At 34.6% G+C, this 19,970-nt stretch overlaps 2 protein-coding genes, 1 long non-coding RNA gene and 1 pseudogene across 4 annotated transcripts; 2 read left to right on the top strand and 2 right to left on the bottom strand.

The window, feature by feature from the left end:
* Positions 1-2,952: 2,952 nt before the first annotated feature.
* Positions 2,953-6,722, top strand: LOC133694068 (cytochrome P450 76A2-like). Its single transcript, XM_062115492.1, has 2 exons — positions 2,953-3,967; positions 5,694-6,722. Exons 1-2 carry the CDS (start codon positions 2,978-2,980, stop codon positions 6,327-6,329), a joined length of 1,626 nt encoding a protein of 541 aa, XP_061971476.1. The 5' UTR covers positions 2,953-2,977; the 3' UTR covers positions 6,330-6,722.
* Positions 6,723-9,239: 2,517 nt separating this feature from the next.
* Positions 9,240-10,972, bottom strand: LOC133694044 (uncharacterized). Its single transcript, XR_009842217.1, has 2 exons — positions 10,554-10,972; positions 9,240-10,098 (listed from the first exon to the last, which is right to left on the bottom strand). It is a non-coding gene; the product is annotated as an uncharacterized LOC133694044 (long non-coding RNA).
* On the top strand, positions 9,598-10,544 carry LOC133694042 (sucrose nonfermenting 4-like protein; annotated as a pseudogene).
* A 375-nt stretch (positions 10,973-11,347) lies between the features above and the next one.
* LOC133694993 (rab escort protein 1-like) lies at positions 11,348-18,504 on the bottom strand. 2 transcript variants are annotated; one of them, XM_062116715.1, is made up of 11 exons: positions 18,339-18,504; positions 17,322-17,415; positions 15,441-16,245; positions 15,199-15,321; positions 14,762-14,861; positions 14,360-14,398; positions 14,017-14,260; positions 13,861-13,936; positions 13,066-13,258; positions 12,181-12,261; positions 11,348-11,838 (listed from the first exon to the last, which is right to left on the bottom strand). In XM_062116715.1, exons 3-11 carry the CDS (start codon positions 16,178-16,180, stop codon positions 11,743-11,745), a joined length of 1,692 nt encoding a protein of 563 aa, XP_061972699.1. In that variant the 5' UTR covers positions 16,181-16,245; positions 17,322-17,415; positions 18,339-18,504; the 3' UTR covers positions 11,348-11,742. The 2 variants fall into 2 exon arrangements, with proteins under 2 accessions (XP_061972699.1, XP_061972700.1); XM_062116716.1 differs by lacking the exons at positions 17,322-17,415; positions 18,339-18,504 and having other exon boundaries at positions 15,441-16,307.
* Between the last annotated feature and the right edge of the window lie 1,466 nt (positions 18,505-19,970).

The following is a 19,970-nucleotide window of genomic DNA, read 5'->3' as shown; positions in this document are numbered from 1 at the left end:
CACTAGAAAACCCTAGGCATTTTTCATCGCTTTCTCTGTCGTATCTTTGCGGATAAAGGCCACGACATCTTCGGCCACACGAAGCTTCAAACCATCGATTCTCTCTCATCAGCCATCAACGGTCATCGAAACCACTGTCATAATAATCGTCTCCCCTAGATCTACCGTAATCTATCCTTTTTGGCCTGGAATCTCGCCGAAGAATTTCACATCTCCAACAGTGGCCACGCATGAGCTACACGCGCCACATGGGTATTTTCTTAGAAGTGCAAAGGTATTTCAGTCTTTTACTTATACAATGGCACTCATGTAATTTTGGGGGTTCCTAGTGGTATTTTATTTATTTTTTATACAACTATTTGTAAAATTTTCTTTGTATTTTGTAAAATACCTGAAATAAATATAAAAAAGAATAATGACGCGGGTCTAACTCCCATTTTATCCCGTCATCGTGCGCGGTTCCAAAGCTCAATTCTCAAGTATGGGTTATGCCTATTTTTTTGCGATACCAACATAATCTTTCTTTTTAAGAATGAACATTGTTTGTCGACACGCCTTTTTTTACAAAAAAAGGACCGTTGTCAAAAGTTTAAAAATAAAATATGGATCAAGGTAACCTTTCTCTTGAAAGGATATTTTAAGAGTGATGTTTACCTTCTTTTAATCATAACTAACCTAGTACCTGAATCTATGAGACTAGTGTCTAATTTGAGATTTCTAATTCCCTCAAATTACTAGATGGCGACTCCAATTAAATCTTAATTTTTTCAAAATTATCTTTTTATTAAATAAAAAAATGGAGCTGTCGCGCGACATCGTGTATCGACAATACAAAAGACATTAGATTATTTTATTAAAGCGTTACACTAATAATTTTATTATGCATTAAAAAACATAACCCCATACAATCCTCAAAAGATGTTGAAAAGACCAACCTAACACCCCATAGCCAAGTTAAAAGATCAAATGACTAATGAATAATATAGTAATTATATTGTTGTAATGAATAGTAAATGGTGTATAGAGACACAATCGCTACGGGAAATAGTTTTTTCAGATAATTTTTATGAAAGTCTTTTTATTCTTATTGATTACATCATTTGTTGTCTTGGTCCAGCTCTACTTGAGGATCTGGTCATGTTTTTTTAATCTTACTCTTCCATTTGGATTATTTCATTCCCACTAGATGGCTTGTCTTAATAATGCATGTGTATGGGGGATTCGGAGGTCATCGCGAATCACTCAAATTATGCGTTCCTTGTCGTCGTTTCGTAGAAGGAAAGTGAAAATCTTTTTGCCTACTTCTTACTCGTCAAACTACAAGGGGGGAAATAAATCATCGTTTGATTTATTGAAAAGTAGTTATTAATTAGCCATTTAATTAATGACTAAACAACAGAAAATAAGAGTTAATACGGAAGGAGGTGAGGAACCTTTCTGTGATTTTACTTAGAAAAAAACCTAGGCCTAAATACGTACTTGTAGATAATATGTTTTAGTTCTGATGGCTTGAGGATTAGTAAAATACTAGTTTTATTAAAGATTTTTTTTTTCTAGACAAAACAATTAATAAATTTATAAAGTTTTCATTGTTTAATGCGTGACATCTTCATATAATAAAAAATTGAACTCGTACACATTTCAATAGAAATCCATAAGAAATTTAATTATTAGAAGAAGACATAACTTAACTAATTAAATCCCGACCACCTCAAATACACACACACACACATTTGTTCCCTTTTAACCACCTTAAGATTTACAAACTTCTTAATTACTTTTGTCATCCTTTATGAACATATTTACATGTACCTTTTTAACTAGTCTGATTTTGATTTGGATGCATTAGAAGGCACGTAACATAAGTAATATTATTGTTTTTTCACCCAAAAAAAATTTAAAATTTAAAATTTAAAATATCTTTTTGACATAATATTGTAACTTTAATAATTAAATGATATCACGAGTTCAATTTTTATAACTCTATATTTTTTATATTTAAAATCAAATCAACATAGCTAATAATAAATTTATGCAAGTTTTAATTAAATTAAAAGAATTCACACAAAAGATTACATTAAAAAATAATATAAAATCATCATCAAATATTAGCTTGCTACCATGAGGCATGGAGCAATATTCATTTATGATTTTCCAACTACTTCTATAAGAGTTGTCCCTTCCCATTGTACGTGGTCATGGCGTTTCAATGAAATCTCTAGTCAGTTAAAGCGTGGGAAAAATAAAAAAAGAGACGAAGCTTGTCGTCTCTAACTTGAAAATGCAAAGAATACCTCTAAAATTTGGAATTTAGTCGAAGGAATCAAATTAGCGGCGCCCTGCAAATTATGCGTTGAGCATTTATAGGCTGGATTCAACCTATAAAACAAATCAAACGTATTTGGATTTCATAAAAAAATGATGCATTTGGAATCAAATTAGTAGTGGGGACTAAGTCAATCAATTCATGCAACATAAGTTAATAAATTCACCTAACATTTAGAAGATATGTTGAAGGTTTTGGGACCGCAGGATGGGCCGGTAGGGGACCAAGCCGACGGATCTGAATTATTGTATACCAAAACTGATGCAGTAAGATTTTGAAAGATTTCAGTATCAATCAAAACCAGATTCACCTTGTGTCTAATCTGTAATTGTTAAGTATCGAAGAGAGAATTTTTATTATATATAATCGAAATAAAAATATGTTTCATTAAAAAGATAAAAATATAAATATAAAATAAATATGTTTTTATGATAATTAATTAATTTTGCAGTAAATTTTTATATTTTAAAAATAAAAATTACAAAAAATATATCATTTTTGTCTCTTTTATTTTGATATAGTAATCGAATTCTGCTGCAATGATTACATGCAATTATTCAACATATATATATATATATGGTTGAGATTCCTATCAAAAGAAGACGAATACAAATTTTACTTGATCAATATACACTATTTAACCTGACATGCATGGAATTCTATATAAAATGGAGCCTACCTAGGGTACAAGAGAAACCAGCACTAGTCATACACACAAAGAAAGATATGGACTATGAAATTGCAGGTCTGGTTCTAGCAGTCTTGCTATGGGTTGCATGGGCAGTGGTGACTCAACGTCGTTACCGTCGTTCAGAAGAGCAAGGGCAGCTACCACCAGGGCCTCGACCATTGCCAGTGGTTGGCAACATCTTCCAGTTGGGTTGGGCACCACACGAGTCTTTTGCTAATTTGGCTCGTGTTCATGGTCCAATCATGACCATTTGGCTCGGGTCCATGTGTAACGTGGTCATTTCCTCGAGCGAAGTGGCTCGTGAGATGTTCAAGAATCATGATGCGGTGTTGGCTGGGAGAAAAATCTACGAGGCTATGAAAGGTGATTTTGGCAATGAAGGGTCTATAATCACAGCCCAATATGGACCGCATTGGCGCATGTTAAGGCGCTTATGCACCACCGAATTCTTTGTGACTAGCCGCCTTGATGCCATGCAGGGTGCACGAACTAGGTGCATCGATGGCATGCTGCAATACATAGAAGATGGTAGCGCCAATGGCACTAGCGCTATTGACCTAGGGAGATACATTTTCTTGATGGCTTTTAATCTTATTGGCAACCTCATGTTTTCTAAAGATTTATTGGACCCAAAATCGGAGAAGGGAGCTGAGTTTTTTCAGCATGCAGGTAAGGTCACGGAGTTGGCAGGTAAGCCTAACATGGCTGATTTTTTGCCAATTTTAAGATGGCTTGATCCACAAGGTATAAGGAGGAAGACACAGTTCCATGTTGCAAGAGCCTTTGAGATTGCAGGAGGGTTCATCAAAGAAAGAACAGAGAGTGTGCAAAAGGAAAATAGTAGAGATGACAAGAGGAAAGATTACCTAGATGTCCTTTTGGAGTTTCGTGGCGATGGCGTGGAGGAACCCTCTAGATTTTCTGCAACAACGATCAATGTGATTGTCTTTGTAAGTAGCATCTCTTTTCCTTTGGATCTTCTGATCTCTTCTGTCCTATCTCTTACACATGCCACTAAGTAGACAAGTATAAGAATTATAATACAAATATACAAAATTAATAGACCTCAGCCACCAGCAAAATCTTTGCATACAATTTTGTGTTTTTGTTCGGAGGCGGCAAAGCCTGTGTTAATATAATTGTCTACCTAGTAATTAACATCTCGTTTGCCAGCTTTGTTATGCTCAGACCTCTGTTAGTAAACTCCGCCCCGCTGATAGGTTTACCTTCATCAGCTCTAGCTTGAGCTGTTGGCTTTTTTTAAAAAAAAATCAATCCAGATTGAATTAGTTGATTGGACATATTAATCTGTTACTCGGTTAGAATTTCATTGATTTTTTTTCAAGATTATTGTTTTGATCTTTAAAAAGAATTTTATTAGATTTACGTAAAAATCAATCTCATAATCCAACTCCGAGTTAGGTCTAATTATAACTATGACTTGGACTATGGAAACTATAGCTCTACATACACGCGGTGGAACCAAAAATTTTGGATTGGAGGAGGCAGATAAGGAACTAAGTGATTATTGAGAGTGCAAACCACGTAAAATTAAAGAGTATAATTAAAGATTTTTAAAATTTTAGACATACGCTTGGGGTCACATGGCCCCCATAATTTAATGTAGTTCTTCCTGTCTGGATACATATCAACTCGTTCAACTTTTGATCAACCCGTGTGATCATTCTTAATTATATATTATATAGAGGAATAAAAATAAATAAATAAATAAAGCATGGAGGAAGAAATAGAAAAATTGATGTAAAATATACTCCTTCAGTAGTAAATCATGGTTGGAGTGGGATTCAGGCGTGAAATATTTAAAATAAGGATACGTTTGTTTTATGTAAAATAATTTGCCTTTAGAAATATATATTTCATTTAAAAAACATTTTATATATTTTTTATTGTTTGGTTATGTTAAAAAAAATAATTGAATATTTTTTAGTACTTGCCTGTTTGGTATGTATGAAAAATATGTATTGAAAAGAAAACATGAATTAATTAATAATAGAGATCATAATTTAATATTGAAGCTAATCTCTTAAAATGTTTTTTTTTATCTTTTATAAACCGTGAGTTGTTAATTTTCTATTATTTTAAGCTTATCTTCTCTTTAATTATAAAGTATTTTACATTAATCATTTATTTTAAGAATAAATCAAACATAAAAAATTAAAATAAATATTTTACAGAAACGTATTTACTTAAGAATAATAATAATAAATTATAATGATTGGATTCACTCAACAATTGAAAGTGCTTTTAAATATATTTATCAAACCCAACATGAATTAGTGGGTCAACTTAGAACCCAATTGATTTGGCTTGCGGATTAAGTGCATTTTAAAATAAAATTAATTTTGAGTTGATTCTATTTGACTTAGTTAACCCTACTAATTAATATATTTAGTCAAAACTAGATTTGATTTTTTTAATTTTTTTTTAAAATGATATTTTTTTGATTGATTTCATTTAATTCACGCAACCCGTGACTCAGAGTTTAAACTAGTTATAATATCTTTGCTTTTAACTAATGTTCAAAAACAAAAATTAATTATAATATTTATATTGGGGCTGGGTTTTTTCCAAACCATAGTAAAGAAATTATTAGGAGATAGTATACAAAATTAAATCATTAACAATCTTAATTATTGTCATGATTTTTTCTTATAGGAAATGTTTACGGCAGGGACTGATACAACAACAAGCACTTTGGAATGGGCCATGGCTGAACTTCTACGTAACCCTAAAGTAATGAAGAGAGTCCAATCCGAGTTGAGAAGCACCATTAGCCTCGACAAGAAGCTCGAAGATAAAGACATTGAGAATCTCTCATACCTAAAGGCAGTCATCAGGGAAACACTGAGACTTCACCCTCCTCTCCCTTTTTTAGTCCCGCACATGGCCATGAACCCTTGCAAGATGCTAGGCTATTACATCCCTAAAGAGACAACAATTCTAGTTAATGTGTGGGCCATTGGAAGGGATTCAAAGACTTGGGATGACCCTTTGGTTTTCAAGCCAGAAAGGTTCTTGGAACCAAACATGGTGGATTACAAAGGTCGTCATTTTGAGTTCATACCATTTGGTTCTGGACGTAGAATGTGCCCTGCCATGCCGCTTGCTTCTCGTGTACTTCCTTTGGCTCTTGGATCGCTCTTGCTTTCATTTGATTGGATTTTGCCAGATGATCTCAAGCCAGAGGACGTGGACATGACTGAAAAAATGGGGATAACACTTAGAAAAAATGTTCCCTTGAAAGTCATACCAGCACCTTACAAGGGGTCATCAGATCATTATGGGTTCTGAGAGGACATGGGATATTCTAAAATTTCTACTAGCATAACAAAATATAATTATAAAATGGGTACAACAAATCAATCTTAGTATCCCGTTGATTTGAAACTTGATCCAAGTTATATTTCATTTTGAATTGGAATTTTTTTTTTTTTACCAAAACCATATCATTTTATTAAAAAAAATATAACATGTTTTGGTAAAAAAAAGAGAAAAAGATAGACTCGCAACCTAAATTTTAGGCCGAGGCAGCCCCAAGTTGGGTCTTATATCTAAGTTACAAAATGTTATATTAGTATTGTATTCAATTTAGCTATTTGAGTCATATATTTGATTCTTAATTTGTATGTGCATGTATATTAATGTCTATCTATATATAATCTAGTTGTGAAGAAGTTTTTTTAATTAATTTGTAATGCGGTTTAACCTATTTTTCAAACTAATTTTGATTTTAAAAAATATTAAATTAATGTTTTTAAGTGTTTTTTGATGATTTTAAATTAAAAATAAAATAAAATCTGAAAAAATATCATTTTGATATATTTTTAATTGAAAAACACTTTTAAAAAACACTGCACTGCATTAACAAACGCACACTAAAAATGTCATAACCCATTTCTAGGTTATTCCTTTAAATTTACCTTTTTTTTCCTTTTTGAAAAATAAAAATAAAAATAAATAATAATAGCAAGGAGACTGGCGATGAGAAAAAAGCTGGCTGAGGAAGGATTTTAATCATGCATTAAAATCAACCTACAATTTTGGACGAAGTCGAAAGCCTGATCGTACCCCGTTGTGCCTAAAATTAGAATGACAATGCAGATCCAAGGTCAAATTAAATGATTATTGGATAAATCTGCATAAGAATTAAGTCCAAAGATATAATTAGTTTTTTAATAGGCTAATTTCATTTAATCATGGGACAAATTAAAATTTTAATTATTTCAAGAATTAATTTGGGTCCAATTAAAAGATTTAAGTAGGTGGAAGGACTTAATTATACTTTAAATGAGTTAAATTAATTTTATTAGAGGTTTCATTGGAGAAAAAATAAGTTTGAAGCCTAATTTGAGCTTAATTGAGAAGGTTGAATTTTAGAAGATCAAATTTAATTTTTACCAAGTCAATTGATTCAAATCAATGGCGAAATTGCAAGAAAATAAAAAGTTTAGGGTCAATTAAAGGTTAAATTGAAGAAATTCATAACCAATTATCATTTTACAAAAGGCATCGAACTATAGGAACTCAATTGATTGAAATTTAGGGTGAAATTAAAAAAAATTAAAAGTTTAATGGTCAATTGAGGGTCAATTTGCATAAATCCAAGACCAAGGTAAAATTGCATAAAACTAGAAGTTTATGGTTAATTAGGAGTGCACTTGAAAGAAATTAAAAGCCGGAGGATCAAAAAGAACTTTAGCCAAACCTCTAAATTAAAACCCTAAAAATTCCAAAACGACACCATTTTAAAGAGTAAAAAAAAAAAGATCAGACGACATGTTGTCTGATTATTATTCATTGTTTTCTTTCTTTTTAGGTCGAAAAGACTATTTACAAAGCTACTTTTCATTAAATGCTTCGTTTCTCCATCGAATTTAATGATTCGTCTCTCCATCAAATTTGACAAAACATATACGTAAATGATGATCTGACCTTCGACTATACACCGATATGGTTTTTTCAGGTTGATTAACATCATAACAGTTGTGGCGCCGCCTCAAAGTGGCGAACCCGAACAACCTTTTAACAGTTATATTGACAGTTCATGATGACCACTTTGAGTCAACAGTTGAGATCCTTTCGGGTTGAATCAAAGGCCAAGATTTGGCACCAGTAAAGATAAAATGCCTCTCTTCCACCCCCTATAAATAGAAGAGGATTCCATGCATTGAGATCAAGAAATCTGAGGCCAAAGTTGAAAAAAAAACTTGTTTTTTTTTTTCAATTTTTTTTCTTTGTTAGCCTCTTCCACCTCTTTCTCCACCGTTTTTTCAACCACTACTACCTCAACACCACCGTGAACCAAAGCGACCAAACCTCTCCACCAACCCATCTGCTCACTGGTAACAGTGACAACCACCATCACCACCACTAACTTTTTCATCTTCTTCCTCTCCATCGTAATCTTACTGCACCCCAAGAGCATTAACTTCTCCACCTCACCCTCTTTGTCAGCCACACTCCCATACTAGACCTCCCAGCAATGACAACACCACCTCCTTCATACCACGTAACTTTCCCCTTTTCTCCTCCCTCCCGTATTCTTCTTCTTCTTCTTCTACATGCAAATGTGCAAAATGTGGATTATAATTCAAGTTCTGCCATTTGTAAGCACAACTTAGTTACTGGGCTAAGCCAGTGACTAAGCTGTGCTGGGCTGGACCTATTCCGACCCAGCCTAGATGGTTGGGCTGGGTCCAGCTATCATAATTCAATTTTAAGTTTCTAAAAAAGTGATGATGAAAATATAAATTGGATTAATCAGTCATGCACAATTATTCAGAACGACAAGTGGATAGGCAAACTGGGTCTTGTTGAAGAAACTTTGGAAAATAATTTGAGAATATGATCAAAACAACACAAATTGAAGGTTTGAGGACTAATAAGGATAAAATTATAAAATTTAAAAGTCAATTTGACTGAAATTGGAAGAATTGCCAAGTCTATGGATTTAATTGAACTCTAAATTAGTTTAGTTAATGCAATCAGGAGCATAATTGAAGAAATATCAAAATTCAAGAGCAATTTATGTCAAAATTGCAAGAAATAAAATTCCAGGGATCAAAATGAATAGGCTCTGATACTATAAGGGGGTTAATTGACTTTATCAAGGGTAATTTTGAACAAATTAAAAGTTTCAAAAGTCAATTAAGGATCGAATTGAAGAAATTTGAAATCAATGACTATTTTGAAAATAACACAGAAATCCAAGGGTGCAATTTGCATAGATCAAGGGGCGAAATTAAAAAAAAAATTGAATTTTAAAAGACAAGGGCTTGAATGTAAGACTTCAAAACTTCAGGGGGGCAATTGAAGATTGACCCTTTTCAGCCAAAAACGGCGTCGGTCCAAAGACTGTTCATTCTCTTCTTCCTCTAGAACAGGGGAAATCGTTCGAAGAAGCCATCCAAATGGCCCCTGTTAGACCCAATCGTCTCACCAAATCCAAGCCAAATCTTATACCAGATTGTCTACCACAGATCTCACAAGTTGGTTCAGTGTTTCTCGCCCTCACAACTCTACTCTGACGTGAAGATCACTCAGGTCCAACAGTCCAACAATGGCAGGACTGTTGGTGTTTTCATTCCACCAAACAACGAGCGAACCTAAAGCAGTAGTTATCCACCACTCATTTAATATGCTGGCAGGGCTCATTTCCGCAGCTACTATATCTTGCTTCCCTGTCTGGAATACTAAAATGTAAACCTTCTTGGTTTGATGCTTCATGATATATAACTTGTTGCTAACACCTGGACCTAATTGTCAGGTATATGCAGGTATTTCAGACATTCTGCTGGCTCCTTACCCATTCTTCAACAGCCAATTTGTTCGATTCCTTTGGGTACATGGGTTCCAAAAACTGGCGAACCAAACAGACGGCCATTTGCAATGTTGAGACCAAATGCTTCTCTCGGTGCTGCTCTGTCTTTGTTGGCTCAAGGTAATTCACACGTCAAAAGATTACCACAAGCTACAACTGTCCTCTTCTATCTGTTTCTGAGTGTGCATATTGTTGATTGATCTTCTCTAACCTCTCCTAACCTTGTGCTATAATACCTTCCTGATACAGCCAATGTCAGTTCAATACCAATTGTAAATGATAACGATTCACTGCTGGATGTATATTCTCGAAGGTAACTTGTGCATCTGTGAGTGAATGTGCTTGCATGTTCTGGATCTTTGTTATTGTTGAATTGCAGGTTAAAGCCAACTGTGACTGAAGTTTGTTGTTTCCTTGACAGTGATATCACTGCTCTGGCAAAAGATAAAGCCTATGCACAAATTCATCTCGATGAAATAAGTATTCATCAGGTAATTAGTTTTGATTACTTTGAGCTCTATTTACATGCAGTTGTATGCACATTCTTGCAACAGTCTGAACCAATCCGCAGCTCTGTACATGAATCTCCACTTGTGAAACAATAAATACATTCAACTAAATCAGGAGAAGATAAATGACTGGAAGTGATAAAGTAAACTGCATTTTTGAATAAAACATGCATGGCATGAACCTACTGTATTGATCTGCTCTTTCATACCCTTTTAGGCTCTGCAATTGGGTCAGAATGCAAATTCTTCAAATGCATTCTACAATGGACAGATATGTCAGATGTGCTTGCGGACTGATTCTCTACACAAAGTGATGTAGCGTTTGGCAAATCCCAGTACTCTTACAGCAATATGATTTTTTTTTCTACATCAACTTTTCACCATAAGTAGTTCTGACCTCGGGGTCTGGACTAGTAACACGTTTTCTAATTGCTTTGTTGCGTGGTCTTTTCAGGGGTTAGGAGGCTTTTGATTGTGGAAGCTGGCAGCGAGCGTGTAGAAGGGGTTATCTCACTGAGTGATGTCTTCAGGTTCTTGCTGGGGATATAGCTTAGATGTTAAGCAATTTGCATGCTGTGGTGAATTGGAGAGAACCAGAGTCTTTACTCACTGTTCTCTTAGGTTGGAAGGGCCCCGTGATTCTGACCCCCACACCTTTTCTTTTTTAGGATAGGAAATTCAAAGAGCTAAAAAGAATTTGTAAATTGTGAGTCTTTCATTTTTAAAAATTTAATTTTTTTCTTTTTTTTATTTCAATTATTTTTTGATATTTCAAGGTCAAAAATAATTTTTAAAAATTAAAAAAATATTATTTAAAAATATTTTTAAATAAAAAATATTTTAAAAAATAAACACTCCAATTTGACCATGTGTATTTCTAACAGAAAATGAGGTTCAAAGTGCACAAGGGCAACCCATGCTGTTCTTAGAATGTTGGCAGGCTGCGCATGATATGATGTCAATGGATCAAAGAACAAAGATAACGAGCAAACTAATAATTTTTGAAATCAACATATTTCAACTGATACAGATTCACTTGTCATGTTTACAAAGAAGTATTTTAACTCTATCATCAAGTTTTCATGTAACAGTGATCTCTCTGACGAGTTTTTTCATGTTTTACAACAAATAGTTGCTTGAAAAACCAAGCATCTCTGAATTTTTGAAGTTCTCTAAACAGGAAACGTGTGTTGTAGCATCACATTTGTTTTCCCCTCAACTGCTTTACCAAATATGCATAGAGCTTCATAAACCACTCGATGCCACCACAACTACCACGCACCAGGTGCATAATGCCCGGATAATTGCTGGCAGAGATAGGGAAGTGATTGAATACAGCTGCATAATTAGCAAACTGATCCAGTCCAGCATATATCTAGGTCTCTAGAGTGAGTCCAATATCATCCTCGGAATTCTCAGGTGGAGTTGTCTCTGGGAAATTTTCTTCATTTGGATACATCTCCTGAAAGAGCTGTCAAGTAGAAGCACTAGTATTGCATTCTCAGGAGGCCAAAAAGAATGAAAAACTCTCCAGTGTCACTGAACGATGTCTAATCACATAACAGGCTAGAGGAAACAAAAGGGATCATGAAACAATCAACGAGAGACATCTGTGAGTATACAATGTGATCTAGTAAGCATGCATATTGGCTTGTGGTTGTTGAATCACTGACATTCATTTTCCTATTTAACAACTTGTTGGACGGGACATAAAAGAGAAACACGAATACACTCAAGTGATGATATACAGAAATTAGGCATTTAGGATAATGGAACCTGCAGCATCATAAACGTTAAATAGAGGATAACATACCTTCAAAGCTGCATCTAATATATCGTTGTAATTCAGATTTTCATCGGGCATGGGAGCAAAGTTAATAGAATCAAATTGACCCTGAAACAAAAGAGATGGCATACCAATATCAACCTAAATGCATGCACATCTATATACATCACTTTCTAAAAAAATTACATATTTACTCAAGCAACATTTAATAAAAGAATGTCAATCCAACTCAAGGTCATAGATTTACAGGAATTGAAGCAAGCAAGAGTTAATAACCTATTGAAACCATTAAAGCACACCCATTCATTCAGCTTAAAAATGATCATAGAATCTAGTTAGGAAAGTTAAAATGGATCGAGGCTGGTCTGTAATGTGAGTTCGGGATTGATTTGACTGATGACAGTGGCAGAAAAAAGAAAGATGAAGCAGGAGATCATTGAGCAACAGCTCATAGTTGAACTGAAGGGACTCGTATGTGACCTGCTTAGACAACTTTGATGGACCCAACATACCCAAAACAATTACAGGAAGAAGAAAATAGAGGCAGCTGGAACATGCAAGGAAGAAATTCGATAAAATCTAGAGAATAAATTGGAGGGAGGGAGATTCAAGAGAGGAAGAAGGGAACACAAGGGCAGCAGCAATCAGGTTCTAAAACTCCAGATAGGCAGGCACGTGCCAGAAGAGGAGTAACCTTAAGCTTTTATGATGAGGCACCCTATGTACTAAGCCCCACATGTGAGCTTAATGTAAGCTGAACTTGAAACTACCACCACATAAGATAAAACTAAACCGCAAGTTCTAAACAAGAATTCTAATAACCACCCACTTGTGTGCATGAGCACATATGTGCGCACGTGTGCACACATGAGATGCTAATAGTAAGAGACAAAAGTTCAAGATGTGAAGCACCGTAGACATCTCCTGCATATACAACCCGCTCCAAATGACACTGGGTTTCTCTTCAGTAGTCTCACTCTGAACTGTGGAACTGCTTTCAGAATTTACAGGATCAGGAAAAGTCAGAAGGGCATTCATAGCCGCATTTAGTAACCTCTTCCCTTGAATGGCATCATCACACAAAGCCGAAAGATAGAGCACAAACCTGAAACAAATAATCAGAGAAATTGTTAACTCAAGGATCCCATATTCTTTTGAGAGGCAGGGGGTTACTGTACTATGAGAAGTAGTAATTCTCAATGAATGAATAAGACGTCCATTATTATCACCTTAATGATGCTAAGGGTGTGGAAACATTTTGAAGAACAAAACCATAAATAATTAGATGTCTATTATCTCCTTGTAATGGTTTTCATCCCAAGCAGGATCTACAAGACATTGGCTAGATGTAATCCTAGACCGCAAAAATCTTTGGATTGAAGCAGGACTTCAAAGGATAAATAGCAATAGCACTACAAAAGTTTCAAAAGACAACAAATTGAGATTCGAAATTTCTACTAGCTACCTTTCCAACTTGTCACGGTTAATATATGTATTTCCAAATGTACTAGTTATTTGGAACTCTCTCCAAAAGAGTCCACATAAATCCAGGAATGGGGTGAGCAAGGACAAGGTCTCCCTAATATTTTTCATGTTGATCTTGCATGATTACTCATGTTACAAATGCAGTCCTAACAAGTAGTCAGCAGTAGAATCAGAAGTCATGGAAAGTAAAAACATAAACGAAAGTGGCTGGTGGTAACTCACATGCCCAAAGGACAAACAGCCAAGTTGCCACTTATTTGGAGAGCTCGAATTGATGTAATCTGCTCAGGGTACAGGGCTAGACAAAAGGGATAAAAAGTTTGACCGTATGATTCCTATAAACTCAATAACAGAAATGAAACTATATGCTGATCTTACATCGAGGGGGGTATACAACCAGAAGATTTGACATATCTGGCTTCAAGGAATTTCGTGTGATGCATATCCCTCTGGCCACCTTCCCTTTAACATCTCTGGTGCTCAAAAAGTTAAAACTTTCATGCAGAAGATCTGATGGAGAGGCTGATGGTGAGGCAAGTGTAAAGGATGGATCCAGAACCAGCTTCTGGCTAAATATGTCCTGGCCAGAAGCCAATCGAATACCTTTGTAACTCCCACTATCCTGGAAAAAAAAGTGAAGGATAATTCATTTGCCCTAGCAGGTGACTATATCATTTTATGCTGTCCATGTATTAAACGAATTATAGGCATATTTTAGCACCTTTTCCATAAGTAACGCAGTCACTGGCATTCGTAGAACCTGTATGACAGAAGTCTCGAAAGGAGGTGAGCATGTTAGCTTGACAACGCAACTGTTTTAGTCCACTTTATAACAAATTTCTATAGTATGATAGGTAAACATTATTTGCAATTTTTTTATGTTCCCGCAAAATATAAGTAAAAAATAGCACAAGTACACCTGTGACCATTCTTGTGAAAATCAAATAACATCCAAGTATCTAAAGCAGCAGAGCAGATCAAACAGTGTCAATCATATTTAGGAACAAGTTATTTACACTAACACATGCAGAAACGCAAATATATCACATTTAACTATTAACCAAAAATGATAGTTCATATTTCACCAAGAGAAAGAAGCCACAGTTTCTTTCAGTGAACTTACGTAAATGCAACCTTTGACAGCAGAGCGGCGGCTAAAGGCTTGTGGCAGTTCCCCTTGACCATAAATGGGATAAATTAGGGCCCCGGAAGCATTTGTAAACCTGAAAGGAGTAAGAATTATAAACAACAAACTTAAAGCAAATCGATGTAAATTACTTAACTAATACAACATTCCAAGCTATAAATCAAGGTTAGATTTTTAGTTGCCAGTACAGAACTAGAACTCAAAACATTTTTTCCCTCTTTATCTGCTCCTAACCCTACACTTTCTGTGGTGTTCAATAATGGAAGGAAAAATAATATAATCTTGTAGTTAACACAATATGTGTTTCTGATCAAGATATCATACAAGTCACAAGTGCAGCTCTACAGCACCCACCTAAATTTTAAACCAGAGAATAACTGCTTAACTATAAAACAGAATAAACAAGAATTAACCTCCCAACTGATGACTGGTATAGAGCCAAACGATCTATTCCATCTTTAGTCTTGAGCAAATTTTGGCAAACCCCCATGTCATCTTGATCATAATCTGCCATAGCAATAGCATACAGAATAATCCTGCAGACGAGCAGACAAAACCAAAATCCAGTAAACTTTAGACCAAACAGGGAAACAAAACGCACAAATAACAAATAAACTCTTGCTAACTGATAGAGAAAGGCAACAGCAGTCTTTACAATCTAATCTTTGGAGGCAACCGCATTTTTGACAAGTACTCAACAAATGGCCTCTGCAAATCCTCATCTGAAATCTTCGTCTCCCCTTCCTCTTCATCATTACCATTCCCATTACCAGAAGTACCCGACCCCACTGTGGCAACCAAGTGCCCTTGCACCAGCTTGAAAAACCTCATCAACTGATTCTTTTCCATCAGAGTCAAACTCTTATCCTTAAATATGGCAGCTCTGGAATCTGGCACATTCCATAACTTTCCATTCCCATCACCAACAAAACTGGCATCAATGCTCTTGAACTCCACATAATTACTTGCTCCAGATTTTAACATAAGATCAATTGACTTGTCGGCACAAAATAACACCCTTGGTCCACATAAGTCCAAATTGAACTTCCGTAAGTTTTCTTCCATTAGTTCAGGATAAAAACAGGAAATCTCAACATCTGAATATACTGGCTGAGTGATGAGATTTACAATCGAGTAATCAGGGATGTCAGTTGTGGTTGATGTGGAAGATGGTGGTGAGGAAGCTGTAGAATTGGAAATAAGGAAAGATGTGAGTTCCGGGACCGAGAGAGAGGAGTAATGGGACCCATAGAATGGGTTAGTGTCAAGGTGAAGGACAGTTTTTCCAGAAGCAGAAGCTGCAGCAGCAACAATGCATTCTGCTAAACCAGTGCCCACAGCAATCAGGTCGAAGGTAGTTGGTTCAATTTGCGGGTATGGTGGGGGCTCACTCATGGTAGCACTGGAGAGGAACAGTAGATTTACTGCTGAGAGTGAGCAAGTGAGTAGCTAAGAATCACCTGGCACAAGAAGCAAGAGAAAAAAAATGTGTATCAAGTATGATCAAGAAGTGAAGTTTTTGCACTTTCTTTTAATATTTGAACACCAGCAATAATAGGGATCACATGCTCTACTTTAGAGACTTTTGCTGCACCTTTTTGGTCTTGTAGCTCTAAGGTTAATCCCTTTGTCTATGTTAATTTCATTTTTAAGTCAATTTTTTTTAAAAAAATACTGTACTTTAGAATTAATGGTTGATTTTAGCCCATCATTTCATTTGCCTGTTAGCTTTATGCTTTCTTCTACTGCCCTTAATTTTATCGGCAAACAACTCCTTTTGTAGTGCACCGCTGCCTCCTCTTTACTGCCCTAAAACAGATAGAGCAAGACGCAGAGACTGAGAAGACAAATAAAGGTAACCGAGAGAGAAGGCAAGAAAGAGATGGAGATAGGAAAAGACAGTATGGTAAGAATTATATTTTTAGTATTTGTGATAATTTTTCAGTATTGAGTTTGAGTTTTATTGACTAATCTGTGTGGATTTGTTTTTATAAAGCTTTATTAAAGGATGTTAAGATTTGGGTGAATATATATGCATTGATTTTGATTTATAGTTCTTGAGAAATTAACTAGGACTCGTTATTCAGTAGAATTGATTGCTTAAAGACGAACTTGAGAATTGAAAATTTGTGAACCATTGATGATCTTAAGTTCAAAGGATATATATAAATTGTAGAGTTCTATCAAGAAGCAAGAAGAAGCAAGAAACTCAAATCCTGGTTATGGCCACCGAGTTTAGAGGCTGTGAATCAGAGATGACGATCAAATTATATTATGGTCTCCAGTGTTTAAAAATGTTACTATCCAGTTCTTAATTTGATCGGATAGCAATATTTTTATAGAGGCTGTGAATCGGATAATAACATTTTTAGACAGGGAATACAGTCTTGTAAATGCGTTTCGAAAACCAGTGACAAAAAACAGATCAAATCTAGAAGGCATTCGATATGCATGAGGTGCAAGGTCTAGGAAAATGGTTGTAACAGTAGGCAGCAATCAAAGATTAGGCAGAACCAATGAGAAAAAAGCAGCAGACCTTAACTCTTGACTTCTTTTTCAGGTGATGCCTCATTCAGAAACCGCTTATTCACACTTTTTTTCCTTGTTGGGGCCATGGAGGACCTATCTATCTGAAACAATCAATGAACAAATTAGCAACACCAATTTGCTTAAAGCTTTAACATGGACATTAATAACCATCAAAATTCACAACATACATTACATTAATGATAAGAATATAAAACACTTGGCAAAGCAAGAAGATCTTCCACCCCAGAATTTGAAACATAATACACAATCCAAATATTAAACTTTTTTCCTTTTTGTTTTTGGTTTTTCGGATACTTAAACTCGAGTTAGAGTTTACTAATCTGCACTAATTGTGGAAAATATTTTCCCACTCATTATATTTAAAACCTCAGTTAAAACCCATCACAAGTATTCAACTTTTACAACATTACCAAAATCACATCATTTTATCAGAGTATCAAAAGAAGCAAAATACTTATATGAAAAAAAAATTCAAATTTAGCAAATAGAAACAGAGGAATCACAACAAAATACGCAATCTATTAAAGAAACACTTCAAAAGAGAATCGAAAGGAAAAAACCACCCAGTGCCATTACCATATATCACAGTTTTCAATTAAAAAAACAAAAAAAGACCCCCTAAATTTCAAATTTTCAGAATTTTTTCAATTAAAAAAACAAAAAAAGACCCCCCAAATTTCAAATTTTCAGAATTTTTTTTAAATGAGTTTCAGAAAAAACTAAAATAATTAAAAAATAAACCCCCCCCCCCAAAAAAATTGAAAAAAAAATTCAAATTCAAAACATCACCAAAACCAAAAATTTCAAATTTGACTAAAATTCAAGCTACAATTCAAAACCCATCTCCAAAATCCCCTAAAAAAACAACGAAGACGAATAAAAATAACAAAAATCGAATTTTGAAACTAAATAAAATAAAATTTTCCTCGTAAAACCCCCAACAAAAATCTCAAAATTACTCCTCTAAAAACCCTAATTCACAGATCCCAGACTATAAACTTACAGATTCAGAGTAATTGATATCTGGGTATAAGTCATACAGTGAAACAAAGGGCTGTGAAGAGAGAAATATGCAAGCTTTATGTGTTATAGAGAAGGGTTTTTAGAGAGAGAAATAAAAGAGAGTTTTCAAAGTTACGAAAAAGAGAAGCGCTTTTAGAGAGAGAAAGAGAGAGGTTGCCGCGAAACTTGAATATAAAGGCGGGCTGGCCAATCAGATTTTTTTCTGTATATTGTTTTTGTTTATTTTTCTTGTTTTGTCCAGTTTTGTTTTTGTTAATCACCGTACACGTTGGTGAGTGGAGTATTGTATGGTATGATCTTGTGGTTACTGGTTGGGGTTTGAAGGGATAATTATAGCAGATTGAATTTGAAAATTTTTGTTGTTTGTTGTGGGTGGCCCTTGAATTTATGGGTATTTGTATATGGTTAACAAAAAGTTTGAGAATAATGGACCTCAAAGTTTTTTTTTTTTTTATTGAGAGATGGTCCCTCATTGAAATCTTGTGCACAAAGTTTTTAAACCCGACACTATATATGACTTGCCTTTAGGCTCAGGTAGGGGTGAGTAAATTCAGTTCGGTTCAGTTTTGACCAGAAAAAAACACCTAAACCGAAAAAAAAAGAGACCCGAAACCGAACCGGAACCGGCCCAAACCGGCTGGTTCCGGTCCGGTTTCGGTCCGGTTTTTTATCCAAAAAACCGGACAAACCTATAGGCTTATTTTGGGCTTATTTTGGGCTTTTTAATAGGCTTTTTAATGGGCTTTGTAATGGGCTTCTAATGGATTTCTATTAGGCTTACAATTAATATTGATATTGTCTTATTTTCTTTAAAGATTCCAAATATATTTAATTTTTTTACCCCTAAATATTCATTTATATGAAATTATTAATGTCAATCTGTTCAATATATTTTTTAACTTACTAATATTTTTCTACTTCCGAAAAGTTTAAATAAATAACACGCACTCACAATCACACAACAATAAGTTTAAATTCAAATTACAAACAATTGCCTTCAAAGGGCTTAACAAAAAAAACAACAAATAACATTACATTATCGTAAAACACTCCAAGCCACAAAAAATAAATCTTCATGTGCACATCGTCTCAATAAAAAAGCACTTCAAGAGCATTGCACTTTGATTCCTGAAATTCATAATCTAGAATTATAACATGATAAATTAAATCAGAAGATATAAAAATAAAAAAAGATATTTATACCATATGCATCACAATTTGTGAACTAATTATCATCCGTTGCTAAATGCAACTTTCCATCAAATTCTACAAAATAAAATATTAAACATGTTAGAATAAAAATGTGTTAATTAATAAATCATAAAATAAAAGATGTAAGTTTTTAAGAAACATTACCTGATTCAAGGTTTTCGTAGGTTTCAAAATCATTCATCAAGGTTGTATTATCAACTGGAATTGGACCATGATGCAACCAATTTTGACAACAAATAAGTGCTTGAACTGTTGCTGGAGATAGAGAACTTCGAAATTGGTCGAGTATACGACCACCTGTGCTAAAGGCTGATTCGAAAGCCACTGTGGATATAGGAATAGCCAGAACATGTTGTGCAACTTTCAAAAGTATCTTATATTTTGAAGCATTAATCTTCCA

This window comes from Populus nigra, chromosome 5, assembly GCF_951802175.1.
Source record: "Populus nigra chromosome 5, ddPopNigr1.1, whole genome shotgun sequence".
NCBI classification, from domain to species: domain Eukaryota; kingdom Viridiplantae; phylum Streptophyta; class Magnoliopsida; order Malpighiales; family Salicaceae; genus Populus; species Populus nigra.
Note: the sequence above shows the minus strand (reverse complement) of the source record. Positions and strands in the feature narration are given on the sequence as shown.